This window comes from Coregonus clupeaformis, unplaced genomic scaffold (genome assembly GCF_020615455.1).
Source record: "Coregonus clupeaformis isolate EN_2021a unplaced genomic scaffold, ASM2061545v1 scaf0384, whole genome shotgun sequence".
Classification (NCBI taxonomy): Eukaryota; Metazoa; Chordata; class Actinopteri; order Salmoniformes; family Salmonidae; genus Coregonus; species Coregonus clupeaformis.
The window spans coordinates 305,537-325,227 of NW_025533839.1; the positions used below are offsets into that span (position 1 = coordinate 305,537).

The following is a 19,691-nucleotide window of genomic DNA, read 5'->3' on the forward strand; positions in this document are numbered from 1 at the left end:
ACTGAGCTACATCCCTGCCGGCCATTCCCTCCCCTACCCTGGACGACGCTGGGCCAATTGTGCGCCGCCCATGAGTCTCCCGGTCGCGGCCGGCTGCGACAGAGCCTAGATTCAAACCAGGATCTCTAGTGGCATAGTTAGCACTGCGATGCAGTGCCTTAGACCACTGCGCCACTCAGGAGTGCTGGACAAGCTGACTATTAACTGACTAGGAGCTGATACAACCTAGCTGACTAGTAGCTGACTACTAGCAGATACAAACTAGCTGAAAACATCAATAAACCTAGCTGACAAGTATCTGACTAGTATCTGACAAGTAGCTGACAAGTAGATGACAAGTAGCCGATGCAACCTAGCTGACTAGGAGCTGATACAAAATAGGTGACTAATAACTGACTAGTAGCTGATACACCCAAGCTGACTAGTAACTGACTAGTAGATGTTACAGCTTAGCTGACTAGTAACTGACTATTAGATGTTACAGCTTAGCTTAACAGCAGCTGATACAACCAAGCTGACTAGTAGCTGATACAACCAAGCTGACTAGTAGCTGACTAGTAGCTGATACAACCTAGCTGACTAGTAGCTGATACAACCTAGCTGACTAGTAGCTGATACAACCTAGCTGACTAGTAGCTGATACAACCTAGCTGACTAGTAGCTGACTAGTAGCTGATACAACCAAGCTGACTAGTAGTTAATACAACCTAGCTGACTAGTAGCTGACTATTAGCTGATACAACCTAGCTGACTAGTAGCTGATACAACCTAGCTGACTAGTAGCTGATACAACCTAGCTGACTAGTAGCTGATACAACCTAGCTGACTTGTAGCTGATGCAACCTAGCTGACTAGTAGCTGATACATCCTAGCTGACTAGTAGCTGATACAACCTAGCTGACTAGTAGCTGATGCAACCTAGCTGACTAGTAGCTGATACAACCTAGCTGACTAGTAGCTGATACAACCTAGCTGACTAGTAGCTGACACAACCTAGCTGACTAGTAGCTGACACAACCTAGTTGACTAGTAGCTGATACAACCTAGCTGACTAGTAGCTGATGCAACCTAGTTGACTAGTAGCTGATACAACCTAGCTCAATAGTAACTGACTAGTAGCTGATACAACCTAGCTGACTAGTAGCTGACACAACCTAGTTGACTAGTAGCTGATACAACCTAGCTGACTAGTAGCTGATGCAACCTAGATGACTAGTAGCTGACACAACCTAGTTGACTAGTAGCTGACACAACCTAGTTGACTAGTAGCTGATACAACCTAGCTGACTAGTAGCTGACTAGTAGCTGATACAACCTAGCTGAATAGTAACTGATGCAACCTAGCTGACTAGTAGCTGATACAACCTAGCTGACTAGTAACTGATGCAACCTAGATGATACAACCTAGCTGACTAGTAGCTGATACAACCTAGCTGACTAGTAGCTGATACAACCTAGCTGACTAGTAGCTGATACAACCTAGCTGACTAGTAGCTGATACAACCTAGCTGACTAGTAGCTGATGCAACCTAGCTGACTAGTAGCTGATGCAACCTAGCTGACTAGTAGCTGATACAACCTAGCTGACTAGTAGCTGATACAACCTAGCTGACTAGTAGCTGATACAACCTAGCTGACTAGTAGCTGATACAACCTAGCTGACTAGTAGCTGATACAACCTAGCTGACTAGTAGCTGATACAACCTAGCTGACAAGTAACTGATACAACCTAGCTGACTAGTAGCTGATACAACCTAGCTGACTAGTAGCTGATACAACCTAGCTGACTAGTAGCTGATACAACCTAGCTGACTAGTAACTGATATAACCTAGCTGACTAGAAGCTGACTAGTAGCTGATACAACCTAGCTGACCAGTAGCTGATTCAACCTAGCTGACTAGTAGCTGATACAACCTAGCTGACAAGTAGCTGACCAGTAGCTGATACAACCTAGCTGACTAGTAGCTGATACAACCTAGCTGACAAGTAGCTGACTAGTAGCTGATACAACCTAGCTGACTAGTAACTGATACAACCTAGCAGACTAGTAGCTGACTAGTAGCTGATACAACCTAGCTGATTAGTAGCTGATTCAACCTAGCTGACTAGTAGCTGATACAACCTAGCTGACAAGTAGCCTACTAGTAGCTGATACAACCTAGCTGCCGAGTAGCTGATTCAACCTAGCTGACTAGTAGCTGATGCAACCTAGCTGACTAGTAGCTGATACAACCTAGCTGACTAGTAGCTGATACAACCTAGCTGACTAGTAGCTGATACAACCTAGCTGACTAGTAGCTGATGCAACCTAGCTGACTAGTAGCTGATGCAACCTAGCTGACTACTAGCTGATGCAACCTAGCTGACTAGTAGCTGATACAACCTAGCTGACTTGTAGCTGATACAACCTAGCTTACTAGTAGCTGATACAACCTAGCTGACGAGTAGCTGATTCAACCTAGCTGACTAGTAGCTGATACAACCTACCTGACTAGTAGCAGATACAACCTAGCTGACTAGTAGCTGATACAACCTAGCTGACGAGTAGCTGATACAACGTAGCTGACGAGTAGCTGATACAACGTAGCTGACGAGTAGCTGATTCAACCTATCTGACTAGTAGCTGATTCAACCTAGCTGACTAGTAGCTGATACAACCTAACTGACTAGTAGCTGATACAACCTAGCTGACTAGTAGCTGATACAACCTAGCTGACTAGTAGCTGATACAACCTAGCTGACTAGTAGCTGATACAACCTAGCTGACTAGTAGCTGATACAACCTAGCTGACTAGTAGCTGATACAACCTAGCTGACTAGTAGCTGATACAACCTAGCTGACTAGTAGCTGATACAACCTAGCTGACTAGTAGCTGATACAACCTAGCTGACTAGTAGCTGATACAACCTAGCTGACTAGTAGCTGATACAACCTAGCTGACTAGTAGCTGATACAACCTAGCTGACTAGTAGCTGATGCAACCTAGCTGACTAGTAGCTGATGCAACCTAGCTGACTAGTAGCTGATACAACCTAGCTGACTAGTAGCTGATACAACCTAGCTGACTAGTAGCTGATACAACCTAGCTGACTAGTAGCTGATACAACCTAGCTGACTAGTAGCTGATACAACCTAGCTGACTAGTAGCTGATACAACCTAGCTGACAAGTAACTGATACAACCTAGCTGACTAGTAGCTGATACAACCTAGCTGACTAGTAGCTGATACAACCTAGCTGACTAGTAGCTGATACAACCTAGCTGACTAGTAACTGATATAACCTAGCTGACTAGAAGCTGACTAGTAGCTGATACAACCTAGCTGACCAGTAGCTGATTCAACCTAGCTGACTAGTAGCTGATACAACCTAGCTGACAAGTAGCTGACCAGTAGCTGATACAACCTAGCTGACTAGTAGCTGATACAACCTAGCTGACAAGTAGCTGACTAGTAGCTGATACAACCTAGCTGACTAGTAACTGATACAACCTAGCAGACTAGTAGCTGACTAGTAGCTGATACAACCTAGCTGATTAGTAGCTGATTCAACCTAGCTGACTAGTAGCTGATACAACCTAGCTGACAAGTAGCCTACTAGTAGCTGATACAACCTAGCTGCCGAGTAGCTGATTCAACCTAGCTGACTAGTAGCTGATGCAACCTAGCTGACTAGTAGCTGATACAACCTAGCTGACTAGTAGCTGATACAACCTAGCTGACGAGTAGCTGATACAACGTAGCTGACTAGTAGCTGATGCAACCTAGCTGACTAGTAGCTGATGCAACCTAGCTGACTACTAGCTGATGCAACCTAGCTGACTAGTAGCTGATACAACCTAGCTGACTTGTAGCTGATACAACCTAGCTTACTAGTAGCTGATACAACCTAGCTGACGAGTAGCTGATTCAACCTAGCTGACTAGTAGCTGATACAACCTACCTGACTAGTAGCAGATACAACCTAGCTGACTAGTAGCTGATACAACCTAGCTGACGAGTAGCTGATACAACGTAGCTGACGAGTAGCTGATACAACGTAGCTGACGAGTAGCTGATTCAACCTATCTGACTAGTAGCTGATTCAACCCTAGCTGACTAGTAGCTGATACAACCTAACTGACTAGTAGCTGATACAACCTAGCTGACTAGTAGCTGATACAACCTAGCTGACTAGTAGCTGATACAAACTAGCTGACTAGTAGCTGATACAACCTAGCTGACTAGTAGCTGATACAACCTAGCTGACTAGTAGCTGATACAACCTAGCTGACTAGTAGCTGATACAACCTAGCTGACTAGTAGCTGATACAACCTAGCTGACTAGTAGCTGATACAACCTAGCTGACTAGTAGCTGATACAACCTAGCTGACTAGTAGCTGATGCAACCTAGCTGACTAGTAGCTGATACAACCTAGCTGACTAGTAGCTGATGCAACCTAGCTGACTAGTAGCTGATACAACCTAGCTGACTAGTAGCTGATACAACCTAGCTGACTAGTAGCTGATACAACCTAGCTGACTAGTAGCTGATACAACCTAGCTGACTAGTAGCTGACTAGTAGCTGATACAACCAAGCTGACTAGTAGTTAATACAACCTAGCTGACTAGTAGCTGACTAGTAGCTGATACAACCTAGCTGACTAGTAGCTGATACAACCTAGCTGACTAGTAGCTGATACAACCTAGCTGACTAGTAGCTGATACAACCTAGCTGACTTGTAGCTGATGCAACCTAGCTGACTAGTAGCTGATACATCCTAGCTGACTAGTAGCTGATACAACCTAGCTGACTAGTAGCTGATGCAACCTAGCTGACTAGTAGCTGATACAACCTAGCTGACTAGTAGCTGATACAACCTAGCTGACTAGTAGCTGACACAACCTAGCTGACTAGTAGCTGACACAACCTAGTTGACTAGTAGCTGATACAACCTAGCTGACTAGTAGCTGATGCAACCTAGTTGACTAGTAGCTGATACAACCTAGCTCAATAGTAACTGACTAGTAGCTGATCCAACCTAGCTGACTAGTAGCTGACACAACCTAGTTGACTAGTAGCTGATACAACCTAGCTGACTAGTAGCTGATGCAACCTAGATGACTAGTAGCTGACACAACCTAGTTGACTAGTAGCTGACACAACCTAGTTGACTAGTAGCTGATACAACCTAGCTGACTAGTAGCTGACTAGTAGCTGATACAACCTAGCTGAATAGTAACTGATGCAACCTAGCTGACTAGTAGCTGATACAACCTAGCTGACTAGTAACTGATGCAACCTAGATGATACAACCTAGCTGACTAGTAGCTGATACAACCTAGCTGACTAGTAGCTGATACAACCTAGCTGACTAGTAACTGATATAACCTAGCTGACTAGAAGCTGACTAGTAGCTGATACAACCTAGCTGACCAGTAGCTGATTCAACCTAGCTGACTAGTAGCTGATACAACCTAGCTGACAAGTAGCTGACCAGTAGCTGATACAACCTAGCTGACTAGTAGCTGATACAACCTAGCTGACAAGTAGCTGACTAGTAGCTGATACAACCTAGCTGACTAGTAACTGATACAACCTAGCAGACTAGTAGCTGACTAGTAGCTGATACAACCTAGCTGATTAGTAGCTGATTCAACCTAGCTGACTAGTAGCTGATACAACCTAGCTGACAAGTAGCCTACTAGTAGCTGATACAACCTAGCTGCCGAGTAGCTGATTCAACCTAGCTGACTAGTAGCTGATGCAACCTAGCTGACTAGTAGCTGATACAACCTAGCTGACTAGTAGCTGATACAACCTAGCTGACTAGTAGCTGATACAACCTAGCTGACTAGTAGCTGATGCAACCTAGCTGACTAGTAGCTGATGCAACCTAGCTGACTACTAGCTGATGCAACCTAGCTGACTAGTAGCTGATACAACCTAGCTGACTTGTAGCTGATACAACCTAGCTTACTAGTAGCTGATACAACCTAGCTGACGAGTAGCTGATTCAACCTAGCTGACTAGTAGCTGATACAACCTACCTGACTAGTAGCAGATACAACCTAGCTGACTAGTAGCTGATACAACCTAGCTGACGAGTAGCTGATACAACGTAGCTGACGAGTAGCTGATACAACGTAGCTGACGAGTAGCTGATTCAACCTATCTGACTAGTAGCTGATTCAACCTAGCTGACTAGTAGCTGATACAACCTAACTGACTAGTAGCTGATACAACCTAGCTGACTAGTAGCTGATACAACCTAGCTGACTAGTAGCTGATACAACCTAGCTGACTAGTAGCTGATACAACCTAGCTGACTAGTAGCTGATACAACCTAGCTGACTAGTAGCTGATACAACCTAGCTGACTAGTAGCTGATACAACCTAGCTGACTAGTAGCTGATACAACCTAGCTGACTAGTAGCTGATACAACCTAGCTGACTAGTAGCTGATACAACCTAGCTTACTAGTAGCTGATGCAACCTAGCTGACTAGTAGCTGATACAACCTAGCTGACTAGTAGCTGATGCAACCTAGCTGACTAGTAGCTGATACAACCTAGCTGACTAGTAGCTGATACAACCTAGCTGACTAGTAACTGACTAGTAGCTGATACAACCAAGCTGACTATTAACTGACTAGTAGCTGATACAACCTAGCTGACTAGTAGCTGACTACTAGCAGATACAAACTAGCTGAAAACAGCAATAAACCTAGCTGACAAGTATCTGACTAGTATCTGACAAGTAGCTGATTAGTAGCCGATGCAACCTAGCTGACTAGCAGCTGATACAACCTAGCTGACTAGTAGCTGACACAACCTAGTTGACTAGTAGCTGATACAACCTAGCTGACTAGTAGCTGATACAACCTAGCTGACTAGTAACTGACTAGTAGCTGATACAACCTAGCTGACTAGTAGCTGACTAGTAGCTGATACAACCAAGCTGACTCAACCTAGCTGACTAGTAGCTGACTAGTAGCTGACTAGTAGCTGACTAGTAGCTCACACAACCTAGTTGACTAGTAGCTGATACAACCTAGCTGACTAGTAGCTGATACAACCTAGCTGACTAGTAACTGACTAGTAGCTGATACAACCTAGCTGACTAGTAGCTGACTAGTAGCTGATACAACCTAGCTGACTAGTAGCTGATACAACATAGCTGACTAGTAGCTGATACAACCTAGCTGACTAGTAGCTGATACAACCTAGCTGACTAGTAGCTGATACAACCTAGCTGACTAGTAGCTGACTAGTAGCTGATACAACCTAGCTGACTAGTAGCTGATACAACCTAGCTGACTAGTAGCTGATACAACCTAGCTGACTAGTAGCTGATACAACCTAAATGACTAGTAGCTGATACAACCTAGCTGACTAGTAGCTGATACAACCTAGCTGACTACATTTTAGCCATTTAGCAGACACTCTTATCCAGAGCGACTTACAGTTAGTGATTACATATATATATTTTTTTATACTGGCCCCCCGTGGGAAACGAACCCACAACCCTGGCGTTGCAAACGCCATGCTCTATCAACTGAGCTACATCCCTGCCGGCCATTCCCTCCTCTACCCTGGACGACGCTGGGCCAATTGTGCGCCGCCCATGAGTCTCCCGGTCGCGGCCGGCTGCGACAGAGCCTAGATTCGAACCAGGATCTCTAGTGGCATAGTTAGCACTGCGATGCAGTGCCTTAGACCACTGCGCCACTCAGGAGTGCTGGACAAGCTGACTATTAACTGACTAGGAGCTGATACAACCTAGCTGACTAGTAGCTGACTACTAGCAGATACAAACTAGCTGAAAACATCAATAAACCTAGCTGACAAGTATCTGACTAGTATCTGACAAGTAGCTGACAAGTAGATGACAAGTAGCCGATGCAACCTAGCTGACTAGGAGCTGATACAAAATAGGTGACTAATAACTGACTAGTAGCTGATACACCCAAGCTGACTAGTAACTGACTAGTAGATGTTACAGCTTAGCTGACTAGTAACTGACTATTAGATGTTACAGCTTAGCTTAACAGCAGCTGATACAACCAAGCTGACTAGTAGCTGATACAACCAAGCTGACTAGTAGCTGACTAGTAGCTGATACAACCTAGCTGACTAGTAGCTGATACAACCTAGCTGACTAGTAGCTGACTAGTAGCTGATACAACCAAGCTGACTAGTAGTTAATACAACCTAGCTGACTAGTAGCTGACTAGTAGCTGATACAACCAAGCTGACTAGTAGCTGATACAACCTAGCTGACTAGTAGCTGATACAACCTAGCTGACTAGTAGCTGATACAACCTAGCTGACTAGTAGCTGATACAACCTAGCTGACTAGTAGCTGATACAACCTAGCTGACTAGTAGCTGATACAACCTAGCTGTCTAGTAGCTGATACAACCTAGCTGACTAGTAGCTGATGCAACCTAGCTGACTAGTAGCTGATACAACCTAGCTGACAAGTAGCTGATACAACCTAGCTGACTAGTAGCTGATACAACCTAGCTGACTAGTAGCTGATACAACCTAGCTGACTAGTAGCTGATACAACCTAGCTGACTAGTAGCTGATACAACCTAGCTGACTAGTAGCTGATACAACCTAGCTGACTAGTAGCTGATACAACCTAGCTGATTAGTAGCTGATACAACCTAGCTGACTAGTAGCTGACTAGTAGCTGATACAACCTAGCTGACTAGTAGCTGATTCAACCTAGCTGACTAGCAGCTGACTAGTAGCTGATACAACCTAGCTGACTAGTAGCTGATACAACCTAGCTGACTAGTAGCTGATACAACCTAGCTGACTAGTAGCTGACTAGTAGCTGATACAACCTAGCTGACTAGTAGCTGATACAACCTAGCTGACTAGTAGCTGATACAACCTAGCTGACTAGTAGCTGACTAGTAGCTGATACAACCAAGCTGACTAGTAGCTGATACAACCTAGCTGACTAGTAGCTGATACAACCTAGCTGACTAGTAGCTGATACAACCTAGCTGACTAGTAGCTGATACAACCTAGCTGACTAGTAGCTGATGCAACCTAGCTGACTAGTAGCTGATACATCCTAGCTGACTAGTAGCTGATACAACCTAGCTGACTAGTAGCTGATGCAACCTAGCTGACTAGTAGCTGATACAACCTAGCTGACTAGTAGCTGATACAACCTAGCTGACTAGTAGCTGACACAACCTAGCTGACTAGTAGCTGACACAACCTAGTTGACTAGTAGCTGATACAACCTAGCTGACTAGTAGCTGATGCAACCTAGTTGACTAGTAGCTGATACAACCTAGCTCACTAGTAACTGACTAGTAGCTGATACAACCTAGCTGACTAGTAGCTGACACAACCTAGTTGACTAGTAGCTGATACAACCTAGCTGACTAGTAGCTGATGCAACCTAGCTGACTAGTAGCTGACACAACCTAGTTGACTAGTAGCTGACACAACCTAGTTGACTAGTAGCTGATACAACCTAGCTGACTAGTAGCTGATACAACCTAGCTGACTAGTAGCTGACACAACCTAGCTGACTAGTAGCTGACACAACCTAGTTGACTAGTAGCTGATACAACCTAGCTGACTAGTAGCTGACACAACCTAGTTGACTAGTAGCTGATACAACCTAGCTGACTAGTAGCTGATGCAACCTAGCTGACTAGTAGCTGACACAACCTAGTTGACTAGTAGCTGACACAACCTAGTTGACTAGTAGCTGATACAACCTAGCTGACTAGTAGCTGATACAACCTAGCTGACTAGTAGCTGACACAACCTAGCTGACTAGTATCTGACACAACCTAGTTGACTAGTAGCTGATACAACCTAGCTGACTAGTAGCTGATGCAACCTAGCTGACTAGTAGCTGATACAACCTAGCTGACTAGTAGCTGACTAGTAGCTGATACAACCAAGCTGACTAGTAGCTGACTAGTAGCTGATACAACCAAGCTGACTAGTAGCTGACACAACCTAGTTGACTAGTAGCTGACACAACCTAGTTGACTAGTAGCTGATACAACCTAGCTGACTAGTAGCTGATACAACCTAGCTGACTAGTAGCTGACACAACCTAGCTGACTAGTATCTGACACAACCTAGTTGACTAGTAGCTGATACAACCTAGCTGACTAGTAGCTGATGCAACCTAGCTGACTAGTAGCTGATACAACCTAGCTGACTAGTAGCTGACTAGTAGCTGATACAACCAAGCTGACTAGTAGCTGACTAGTAGCTGATACAACCAAGCTGACTAGTAGCTGATACAACCTAGCTGACTAGTAGCTGACTAGTAGCTGATACAACCAAGCTGACTAGTAGCTGATACAACCTAGCTGACTAGTAGCTGATACAACCTAGCTGACTAGTAGCTGATACAACCTAGCTGACTAGTAGCTGATACAACCTAGATGACTAGTAGCTGATGCAACCTAGCTGACTAGTAGCTGATACAACCTAGCTGACTAGTAGCTGATACAACCTAGCTGACAAGTAGCTGATACAACCTAGCTGACTAGTAGCTGATACAACCTAGCTGACTAGTAGCTGATACAACCTAGCTGACTAGTAGCTGACTAGTAGCTGATACAACCAAGCTGACTAGTAGCTGACTAGTAGCTGATACAACCAAGCTGACTAGTAGCTGATACAACCTAGCTGACTAGTAGCTGACTATTAGCTGATACAACCAAGCTGACTAGTAGCTGATACAACCTAGCTGACTAGTAGCTGATACAACCAAGCTGACTAGTAGCTGATACAACCTAGCTGACTAGTAGCTGATACAACCTAGCTGACTAGTAGCTGACAAAACCTAGGTGACTAGTAGCTGACACAACCTAGTTGACTAGTAGCTGATACAACCTAGCTGACTAGTAGCTGACACAACCTAGTTGATTAGTAGCTGATACAACCTAGCTGACTAGTAGCTGATGCAACCTAGTTGACTAGTAGCTGACACAACCTAGTTGACTAGTAGCTGACACAACCTAGTTGACTAGTAGCTGATACAACCTAGCTGACTAGTAGCTGATACAACCTAGCTGACTAGTAGCTGACACAACCTAGCTGACTAGTAGCTGACACAACCTAGTTGACTAGTAGCTGATACAACCTAGCTGACTAGTAGCTGATGCAACCTAGCTGACTAGTAGCTGATACAACCTAGCTGACTAGTAGCTGACTAGTAGCTGATACAACCAAGCTGACTAGTAGCTGATACAACCTAGCTGACTAGTAGCTGATACAACCTAGCTGACTAGTAGCTGATACAACCTAGCTGACTAGTAGCTGATACAACCTAGATGACTAGTAGCTGATGCAACCTAGCTGACTAGTAGCTGATACAACCTAGCTGACTAGTAGCTGATACAACCTAGCTGACAAGTAGCTGATACAACCTAGCTGACTAGTAGCTGATACAACCTAGCTGACTAGTAGCTGATACAACCTAGCTGACTAGTAGCTGACTAGTAGCTGATACAACCAAGCTGACTAGTAGCTGACTAGTAGAGGATACAACCAAGCTGACTAGTAGCTGATACAACCTAGCTGACTAGTAGCTGACTATTAGCTGATACAACCAAGCTGACTAGTAGCTGATACAACCTAGCTGACTAGTAGCTGATACAACCAAGCTGACTAGTAGCTGATACAACCTAGCTGACTAGTAGCTGATACAACCTAGCTGACTAGTAGCTGACACAACCTAGCTGACTAGTAGCTGACACAACCTAGTTGACTAGTAGCTGATACAACCTAGCTGACTAGTAGCTGACACAACCTAGTTGATTAGTAGCTGATACAACCTAGCTGACTAGTAGCTGATGCAACCTAGTTGACTAGTAGCTGACACAACCTAGTTGACTAGTAGCTGACACAACCTAGTTGACTAGTAGCTGATACAACCTAGCTGACTAGTAGCTGATACAACCTAGCTGACTAGTAGCTGACACAACCTAGCTGACTAGTAGCTGACACAACCTAGTTGACTAGTAGCTGATACAACCTAGCTGACTAGTAGCTGATGCAACCTAGCTGACTAGTAGCTGATACAACCTAGCTGACTAGTAGCTGACTAGTAGCTGATACAACCAAGCTGACTAGTAGCTGACTAGTAGCTGATACAACCAAGCTGACTAGTAGCTGATACAACCTAGCTGACTAGTAGCTGACTAGTAGCTGATACAACCAAGCTGACTAGTAGCTGATACAACCTAGCTGACTAGTAGCTGATACAACCTAGCTGACTAGTAGCTGATACATCCTAGCTGACTAGTAGCTGATACAACCTAGATGACTAGTAGCTGATGCAACCTAGCTGACTAGTAGCTGATACAACCTAGCTGACTAGTAGCTGATACAACCTAGCTGACTAGTAGCTGATACAACCTAGCTGACTAGTAGCTGATACAACCTAGCTGACTAGTAGCTGATACAACCTAGCTGACTAGTAGCTGACTAGTAGCTGATACAACCAAGCTGACTAGTAGCTGACTAGTAGCTGATACAACCAAGCTGACTAGTAGCTGATACAACCTAGCTGACTAGTAGCTGACTAGTAGCTGATACAACCAAGCTGACTAGTAGCTGATACAACCTAGCTGACTAGTAGCTGATACAACCAAGCTGACTAGTAGCTGATACAACCTAGCTGACTAGTAGCTGATACAACATAGCTGACTAGTAGCTGATACAACCTAGCTGACTAGTAGCTGATACACCCTAGCTGACTAGTAGCTGATACAACCTAGCTGACTAGTAGCTGATACAACCTAGCTGACTAGTAGCTGATTCAACCTAGCTGTCTAGTAGCTGATACAACCTAGCTGACTAGTAGCTGATACAACCTAGCTGACTAGTAGCTGATACAACCTAGCTGACTAGTAGCTGACACAACCTAGTTGACTAGTAGCTGATACAACCTAGCTGACTAGTAGCTGACACAACCTAGCTGACTAGTAGCTGATACAACCTAGCTGACTAGTAGCTGATGCAACCTAGCTGACTAGTAGCTGATGCAACCTAGTTGACTAGTAGCTGATACAACCTAGCTGACTAGTAGCTGATACAACCTAGCTGACTAGTAACTGACTAGTAGCTGATACAACCAAGCTGACTAGTAGCTGACTACTAGCAGATACAAACTAGCTGAAAACAGCAATAAACCTAGCTGACTAGTAGCTGATGCAACCTAGCTGACAAGTATCTGACTAGTAGCTGACAAGTAGCTGACAAGTAGCTGACTAGTAGCTGATACAACCTAGCTGACTAGTAGCTGATGCAACCTAGCTGACTAGCAGCTGATACAACCTAGCTGACTAGTAGCTGATACAACCTAGCTGACTAGTAGCTGATGCAACCTAGCTGACTAGTAGCTGATACAACCTAGCTGACTAGTAGCTGACTAGTAGCTGATACACCCTAGCTGACTAGTAGCTGATACAACCTAGATGACTAGTAGCTGATACAACCTAGCTGACTATTAGCTGATGCAACCTAGCTGACTAGTAGCTGATACAACCTAGTTGACTAGTAGCTGATGCAACCTAGCTGACTAGTAGCTGACACAACCTAGTTGACTAGTAGCTGACACAACCTAGTTGACTAGTAGCTGATACAACCTAGCTGACTAGTAGCTGATACAACCTAGCTGACAAGTAGCTGATACAACCTAGCTGACTAGTAGCTGATACAACCTAGCTGACTAGTAGCTGATACAACCTAGCTGACTAGTAGCTGACTAGTAGCTGATACAACCAAGCTGACTAGTAGCTGACTAGTAGCTGATACAACCAAGCTGACTAGTAGCTGATACAACCTAGCTGACTAGTAGCTGACTATTAGCTGATACAACCAAGCTGACTAGTAGCTGATACAACCTAGCTGACTAGTAGCTGATACAACCAAGCTGACTAGTAGCTGATACAACCTAGCTGACTAGTAGCTGATACAACCTAGCTGACTAGTAGCTGACACAACCTAGCTGACTAGTAGCTGACACAACCTAGTTGACTAGTAGCTGATACAACCTAGCTGACTAGTAGCTGACACAACCTAGTTGATTAGTAGCTGATACAACCTAGCTGACTAGTAGCTGATGCAACCTAGTTGACTAGTAGCTGACACAACCTAGTTGACTAGTAGCTGACACAACCTAGTTGACTAGTAGCTGATACAACCTAGCTGACTAGTAGCTGATACAACCTAGCTGAATAGTAGCTGACACAACCTAGCTGACTAGTAGCTGACACAACCTAGTTGACTAGTAGCTGATACAACCTAGCTGACTAGTAGCTGATGCAACCTAGCTGACTAGTAGCTGATACAACCTAGCTGACTAGTAGCTGACTAGTAGCTGATACAACCAAGCTGACTAGTAGCTGATACAACCTAGCTGACTAGTAGCTGATACAACCTAGCTGACTAGTAGCTGATACAACCTAGCTGACTAGTAGCTGATACAACCTAGATGACTAGTAGCTGATGCAACCTAGCTGACTAGTAGCTGATACAACCTAGCTGACTAGTAGCTGATACAACCTAGCTGACAAGTAGCTGATACAACCTAGCTGACTAGTAGCTGATACAACCTAGCTGACTAGTAGCTGATACAACCTAGCTGACTAGTAGCTGACTAGTAGCTGATACAACCAAGCTGACTAGTAGCTGACTAGTAGCTGATACAACCAAGCTGACTAGTAGCTGATACAACCTAGCTGACTAGTAGCTGACTATTAGCTGATACAACCAAGCTGACTAGTAGCTGATACAACCTAGCTGACTAGTAGCTGATACAACCAAGCTGACTAGTAGCTGATACAACCTAGCTGACTAGTAGCTGATACAACCTAGCTGACTAGTAGCTGACACAACCTAGCTGACTAGTAGCTGACACAACCTAGTTGACTAGTAGCTGATACAACCTAGCTGACTAGTAGCTGACACAACCTAGTTGATTAGTAGCTGATACAACCTAGCTGACTAGTAGCTGATGCAACCTAGTTGACTAGTAGCTGACACAACCTAGTTGACTAGTAGCTGACACAACCTAGTTGACTAGTAGCTGATACAACCTAGCTGACTAGTAGCTGATACAACCTAGCTGACTAGTAGCTGACACAACCTAGCTGACTAGTAGCTGACACAACCTAGTTGACTAGTAGCTGATACAACCTAGCTGACTAGTAGCTGATGCAACCTAGCTGACTAGTAGCTGATACAACCTAGCTGACTAGTAGCTGACTAGTAGCTGATACAACCAAGCTGACTAGTAGCTGACTAGTAGCTGATACAACCAAGCTGACTAGTAGCTGATACAACCTAGCTGACTAGTAGCTGACTAGTAGCTGATACAACCAAGCTGACTAGTAGCTGATACAACCTAGCTGACTAGTAGCTGATACAACCTAGCTGACTAGTAGCTGATACAACCTAGCTGACTAGTAGCTGATACAACCTAGATGACTAGTAGCTGATGCAACCTAGCTGACTAGTAGCTGATACAACCTAGCTGACTAGTAGCTGATACAACCTAGCTGACTAGTAGCTGATACAACCTAGCTGACTAGTAGCTGATACAACCTAGCTGACTAGTAGCTGATACAACCTAGCTGACTAGTAGCTGACTAGTAGCTGATACAACCAAGCTGACTAGTAGCTGACTAGTAGCTGATACAACCAAGCTGACTAGTAGCTGATACAACCTAGCTGACTAGTAGCTGACTAGTAGCTGATACAACCAAGCTGACTAGTAGCTGATACAACCTAGCTGACTAGTAGCTGATACAACCAAGCTGACTAGTAGCTGATACAACCTAGCTGACTAGTAGCTGATACAACATAGCTGACTAGTAGCTGATACAACCTAGCTGACTAGTAGCTGATACACCCTAGCTGACTAGTAGCTGATACAACCTAGCTGACTAGTAGCTGATACAACCTAGCTGACTAGTAGCTGATTCAACCTAGCTGTCTAGTAGCTGATACAACCTAGCTGACTAGTAGCTGATACAACCTAGCTGACTAGTAGCTGATACAACCTAGCTGACTAGTAGCTGACACAACCTAGTTGACTAGTAGCTGATGCAACCTAGCTGACAAGTATCTGACTAGTAGCTGACAAGTAGCTGACAAGTAGCTGACTAGTAGCTGATGCAACCTAGCTGACTAGCAGCTGATACAACCTAGCTGACTAGTAGCTGATACAACCTAGCTGACTAGTAGCTGATGCAACCTAGCTGACTAGTAGCTGATACAACCTAGCTGACTAGTAGCTGACTAGTAGCTGATACACCCTAGCTGACTAGTAGCTGATACAACCTAGATGACTAGTAGCTGATACAACCTAGCTGACTATTAGCTGATGCAACCTAGCTGACTAGTAGCTGATACAACCTAGTTGACTAGTAGCTGATGCAACCTAGCTGACTAGTAGCTGATACAACCTAGCTGACTAGTAGCTGACTAGTAGCTGACTAGTAGCTGATACAACCTAGCTGACTAGTAGCTGATGCAACCTAGCTGACTAGCAGCTGATACAACCTAGCTGACTAGTAGCTGATACAACCTAGCTGACTAGTAGCTGATGCAACCTAGCTGACTAGTAGCTGATACAACCTAGCTGACTAGTAGCTGACTAGTAGCTGATACAACCTAGCTGACTAGTAGCTGATGCAACCTAGCTGACTAGTAGCTGACACAACCTAGCTGACTAGTAGCTGATGCAACCTAGCTGACTAGTAGCTGACACAACCTAGTTGACTAGTAGCTGATACAACCTAGCTGACTAGTAGCTGATACAACCTAGCTGACTAGTAACTGACTAGTAGCTGATACAACCAAGCTGACTAGTAGCTGATGCAACCTAGCTGACTAGTAGCTGATACAACCTAGCTGACTAGTAGCTGATACAACCTAGCTGACTAGTAGCTGATACAACCTAGCTGACTAGTAACTGACTAGTAGCTGATACAACCAAGCTGACTAGTAGCTGATGCAACCTAGCTGACTAGTAGCTGATACAACCTAGCTGACTAGTAGCTGATACAACCTAGCTGACTAGTAGCTGATACAACCTAGCTGACTAGTAGCTGATACAACCTAGCTGACTAGTAACTGACTAGTTGCTGATACAACCAAGCTGACTAGTAGCTGATGCAACCTAGCTGACTAGTAGCTGATACAACCTAGCTGACTAGTAGCTGATACAACCTAGCTGACTAGTAGCTGATACAACCTAGCTGACAAGTAACTGATGCAACCTAGCTGACTAGTAGCTGATGCAACCTAGCTGAAGAGTAGCTGATACAACCTAGCTGACTAGTAGCTGACACAACCTAGTTGACTAGTAGCTGATACAACCTAGCTGACTAGTAGCTGATACAACCTAGCTGACTAGTAACTGACTAGTAGCTGATACAACCAAGCTGACTAGTAGCTGATGCAACCTAGCTGACTAGTAGCTGATGCAACCTAGCTGACTAGTAGCTGACACAACCTAATTGACTAGTAGCTGACACAACCTAGTTGACTAGTAGCTGATACAACCTAGCTGACTAGTAGCTGATACAACCTAGCTGACTAGTAGCTGATACAACCTAGCTGACTAGTAGCTGACACAACCTAGTTGACTAGTAGCTGACACAACCTAGCTGACTAGTAGCTGATACAACCTAGCTGACTAGTAGCTGATACAACCTAGCTGACTAGTAGCTGATACAACCTAGCTGACTAGTAGCTTATGGAATTATGGAAAGTAACTTCTCACCGTCATACGTCTAGCTAGCTAGGCAACCAGATAGCCTTCTCATGGTTGCGTAATTTAAATCAAAGCCTCATTCACATATCTTGCTAGTTATGAGGATGGAGACATTGGTTAGCATGCTAATAGCTAACAATCAGCTAGCTTCCTAAACAGTTAGCATTACTAGTGTCTGTTAGCCAAAAAAAATGAGTATCTAGCAATCAGTTAGCTACCTAAACAATTAGCAATACTACATTTACATTTACGTCATTTAGCAGACGCTCTTATCCAGAGCGACTTACAAATTGGTGCATTCACCTTATAGCCAGTGGGATAACCACTTTACAATATGTATTTTTTATTTTTTATTGTTTTTGGGGGTGGGGTTAGGGGGGGTAGAAGGATTACTTTATCCTATCCCAGGTATTCCTTAAAGAGGTGGGGTTTCAAGTGTCTCTGGAAGTGAATACTAGAAGCTAACAATCAGCTAGCTACCTAAACAAGGCATTGCTTTTAGCTAACAATGTGTTATCCTCTGGGATTTCATTGTACTTTTAAATTGTGTTAAACTGTACAAACCATTTACCAGAAAATCAATGAATAGATGTTTTCATTTTAAAAAAGGAGCATTGGAGAGATAGCTCTAACACACACAGCCCTAAACCCTTGTCCAGAGTTAGATTATTATATATATATATATATATATATATATATATATATATATATATATATATATATATATATATACCTCCTTGTCCAGAGTTAGATTATTATATATATATTATTATATATTACCTCCTTGTCCAGAGTTAGATTATTATATATATATTATTATATATTACCTCCTTGTCCAGAGTTAGATTATTATATATATTATATATATATTACCTCCTTGTCCAGAGTTAGATTATTATATATTACCTCCTTGTCTCTCTCCAGCTGCAGACCCTGCTCCAACAGTCCAGACTCAAACTCCTCCCTCATCATAGCTTTCTCTTCCTCACTCAGGTCAGACTCCTCCCCCTCTTGCAGCCCCACCTCCAGCTCAGGCTGCGAATCACGTCTCAGCGCACTGGGCAGTGGAAGGCTCCCATTGGAGGCTAGAGAGGTGAGGGAGAGGCGATGCTGGGAGATCCTCCTCTTTTTATAGTGATAGCACAGAATATAGTCCACCTTCCTCTGGCCGTCTGCAAAGAACGTCCCTTTACCGAGCTCTATGGAGGGCTCCTGCACACACACATCCAAATGAGGTTTTCTTGGGCTAGGGTTAGGGTTAGGGGTGAGAGGGCAGTGTTTGGCTGGCAAGACAGAGTGCTGGTAGCCTGTTCCCAGATCTGGTTCTGCGCTCTTGCCAACTCCTTGTCACTAATGTCACTCCAAACATGTTTGGTATGGCAATTACATAACGAGTTGTCAAGAGAGCAGAACCAGATCTGAGACCAGACTAGAGAGTAGAACCAGATCTGAGACCAGACTAGAGAGTAGAACCAGATCTGGGACCAGACTAGACAGTAGAACCAGATCTGGGACCAGACTAGACAGTAGAACCAGATCTGGGACCACACTAGAGAGTAGAACCAGATCAGGGACCAGACTAGACAGTAGAACCAGATCTGGGACCAGACTAGACAGTAGAACCAGATCTGGGACCAGACTAGACAGTAGAATCAGATCTGGGACCACACTAGAGAGTAGAACCAGATCTTGGACCACACTAGACAGTAGAACCAGATCTGGAACCAGACTAGACAGTAGAACCAGATCTGGGACCACACTAGAGAGTAGAACCAGATCTGGGACCAGACTAGACAGTAGAACCAGATCTGGGACCACACTAGAACAGAACCTAAAAGATAAAAGATAACAGTACACCTGTTTCAATAATAGCTGAATGATAACAGTACAGACTATGACTAAGGCTGTGTCTGAAAAAGTTA

At 44.1% G+C, this 19,691-nt stretch overlaps 1 protein-coding gene across 1 annotated transcript in view; it reads right to left on the reverse strand.

The window, feature by feature from the left end:
- The window catches only part of LOC121555626 (anoctamin-1-like), a 252,274-nt gene that overhangs the window by 209,576 nt on the left and 23,007 nt on the right, over nucleotides 1–19,691 (reverse strand). The window contains exon 3 of the mRNA XM_045215172.1: nucleotides 18,676–18,981. Within this exon, the coding sequence (XP_045071107.1) occupies nucleotides 18,676–18,981 (306 nt within the window). The remainder of the gene's footprint in view (nucleotides 1–18,675; nucleotides 18,982–19,691) is intronic.